The 2064-nt window shown below is 47.2% G+C and overlaps 1 protein-coding gene across 1 annotated transcript; it reads left to right on the forward strand.

Annotated features, from left to right (window-relative positions):
* Window positions 1-580: 580 nt before the first annotated feature.
* Window positions 581-1414, forward strand: LOC120426119 (uncharacterized). Its single transcript, XM_039590820.2, has 2 exons — window positions 581-750; window positions 804-1414. Exons 1-2 carry the CDS (start codon window positions 605-607, stop codon window positions 1357-1359), a joined length of 702 nt encoding a protein of 233 aa, XP_039446754.1. The 5' UTR covers window positions 581-604; the 3' UTR covers window positions 1360-1414.
* Window positions 1415-2064: the final 650 nt, after the last annotated feature.

Here is a 2064-nt window from a genome sequence, read left to right on the forward strand (position 1 = left end):
CCGAAAATAAAAATCAAATTTGCCCAAAGCCCATAAAAGCAAATACGTCCACATGTGTCCCCGTGCGCGCGCTGCGACCACATCCCTTCCCTGATTCCTGCGAGGACACTGTTGCCACTGGGGACCACACTCACTACACGTCAACAGGAGCAGAATCGCGGACGATCGACGACGATGATGCCATCAACGCGAGGGGAGAGTCCCCACGTATGTGCGACGATGGCCCGGTTTTTGGCTTTGCTATGCATAGAATATGAGCTTGGGGACGTTGGTGGATGGTGTGGGAGGTGGCATTGCTGTCCCCGGGGATTGGCACGTCCAGAAGGCCAGGGATGGATTTCTGAATCAAACAGTAGTAACCGCAATCGCGCCTCTCAGAGGCTGTTTATGGGATTTAAGATTCTTTAAGAATTAGCCCAGAAAATGTGCAGTTACTACACTGGGAAATCCAAAATTTCGTCTGGATTTCACTTTGCTTACATAACTGCTTCGTAGGCGTATAACCCGGTGATAAGCTATCAACTCCCGGCCGGCTACCAAAGTTGTTCGTAGTCCGTCAGTCTATTCCAAGCATCCCAGCCAACAAGTCCAACCTCCCAGCAAGATGATTCTTCAATATTGGATTCTGTCACTTGTAGTTTTAATTTCTTCAGCCAGCGACATCCCAGCTGAGCAGGATGCCCAAACAGTTCCAAGTTTGAGCCCGGAAGAATCTTCCGAAGTGGCTCAAGCCATCGTTAGTGCCGGATTGTGAGTAAATCAACCGTGTTCGTTATCAGTTTTAGAACTTTTAACTGTTTCAGAGACGGATTCGTCATTCTTCAAATAAGTCACAGCGACTTCGACATCGATTCTTGCCGTATCATCAGAACCATGATCTACCAGGTTGAGTTGAGAGCTACCGGGGAGATATTCGAGATCACCAGTGAGCAAAACTCAACGAAACCTCAGAACTGCTGGAACAAGAGCAAGTTTGTTAACATTGTTGCCAGAGGTAACATTACTCGAGTTCTGCAGTTGAAGAAGTTGAACGGTGGTGGTGAATCGCAGCAGGTTGAGGTCCCCGTTGAAGAGTTCTTACATGATAGGTCCGGAATTACGCAGGAGCACTTCTGGCTGGTCGGGACAAAGTATTCCTATCGGTTTGGTGAAGGAGATGACCTTGATAATGACATCGAACTGATTGAGTTTCATATAAGACTGATGGACTCCAACGAGGAGTTTCTGGTTAGTACGGAAGCTGCGGTAGGATTCCATGGAGCATATCCAGTGGAACCGAAAAAGACTCCGTATCCCCCAAAAGTGCTCCTTTCACTGCTTGGCGGTGGCGGCGTCGCAAAAATGAAGCGACTCAATTAAACCTTGTCAAAGCATGATATAATAAAGATCGTCCTGGGCATCGAACGGAGATATCCACAAACCCGAAGGCTCAATTCACTTTGAGAAATTAGATCCCAATAAGACTCAACTGTTGATCGGCTACCTTCAACGATGGGCCAATTTCTTCCAATCCGTTAACTTTCCATTTAGGGTAAAGGGCTTACGCCGCAGCTAAGCCTGATTATCCCATTCAAAACATATAAATTTCACTTTTCAGCTCCATTCATCGAACTCTTTGTCGAAACCCCTTTGTCCGCACGTCCAGAAGCAGCAAGATGAGTCCTTTCTGGAAGAGTCTCGTCCCTCAACGACAGCAAAAAGAAAAGAAAGCACGAACCCTTGGAGATTGGTTAGTTCTGCTCAATCCAATCTGCTGTCCGGAATGAAGAATACCTTTTTCCAACCCCCCGCTCCCTCCGTCCATCGAACGCAAAGTTTTCCGCAGTTTTTCTTCCCCGTTTGCACAGGAATCGAAAACTCCCACAGAGCTTTTTAACCGTCATAGGTAGGATCTGACCTGGCCGGCGGGCATCCCGAAGACCCCTCGCAAACACACACACGAACATTTTCTATTAATTTTACAAGAAAAATATCCGCCTTTTTCCCCCTCTTTGCAGAGTGAGTGGTCGTCGGGAAGGGAAAACCTTTTTGCCACTGTGGTCGTTTTTCCTCTCTTCTTTTTTT

This window comes from Culex pipiens, chromosome 3 (genome assembly GCF_016801865.2).
Source record: "Culex pipiens pallens isolate TS chromosome 3, TS_CPP_V2, whole genome shotgun sequence".
Classification (NCBI taxonomy): Eukaryota; Metazoa; Arthropoda; class Insecta; order Diptera; family Culicidae; genus Culex; species Culex pipiens.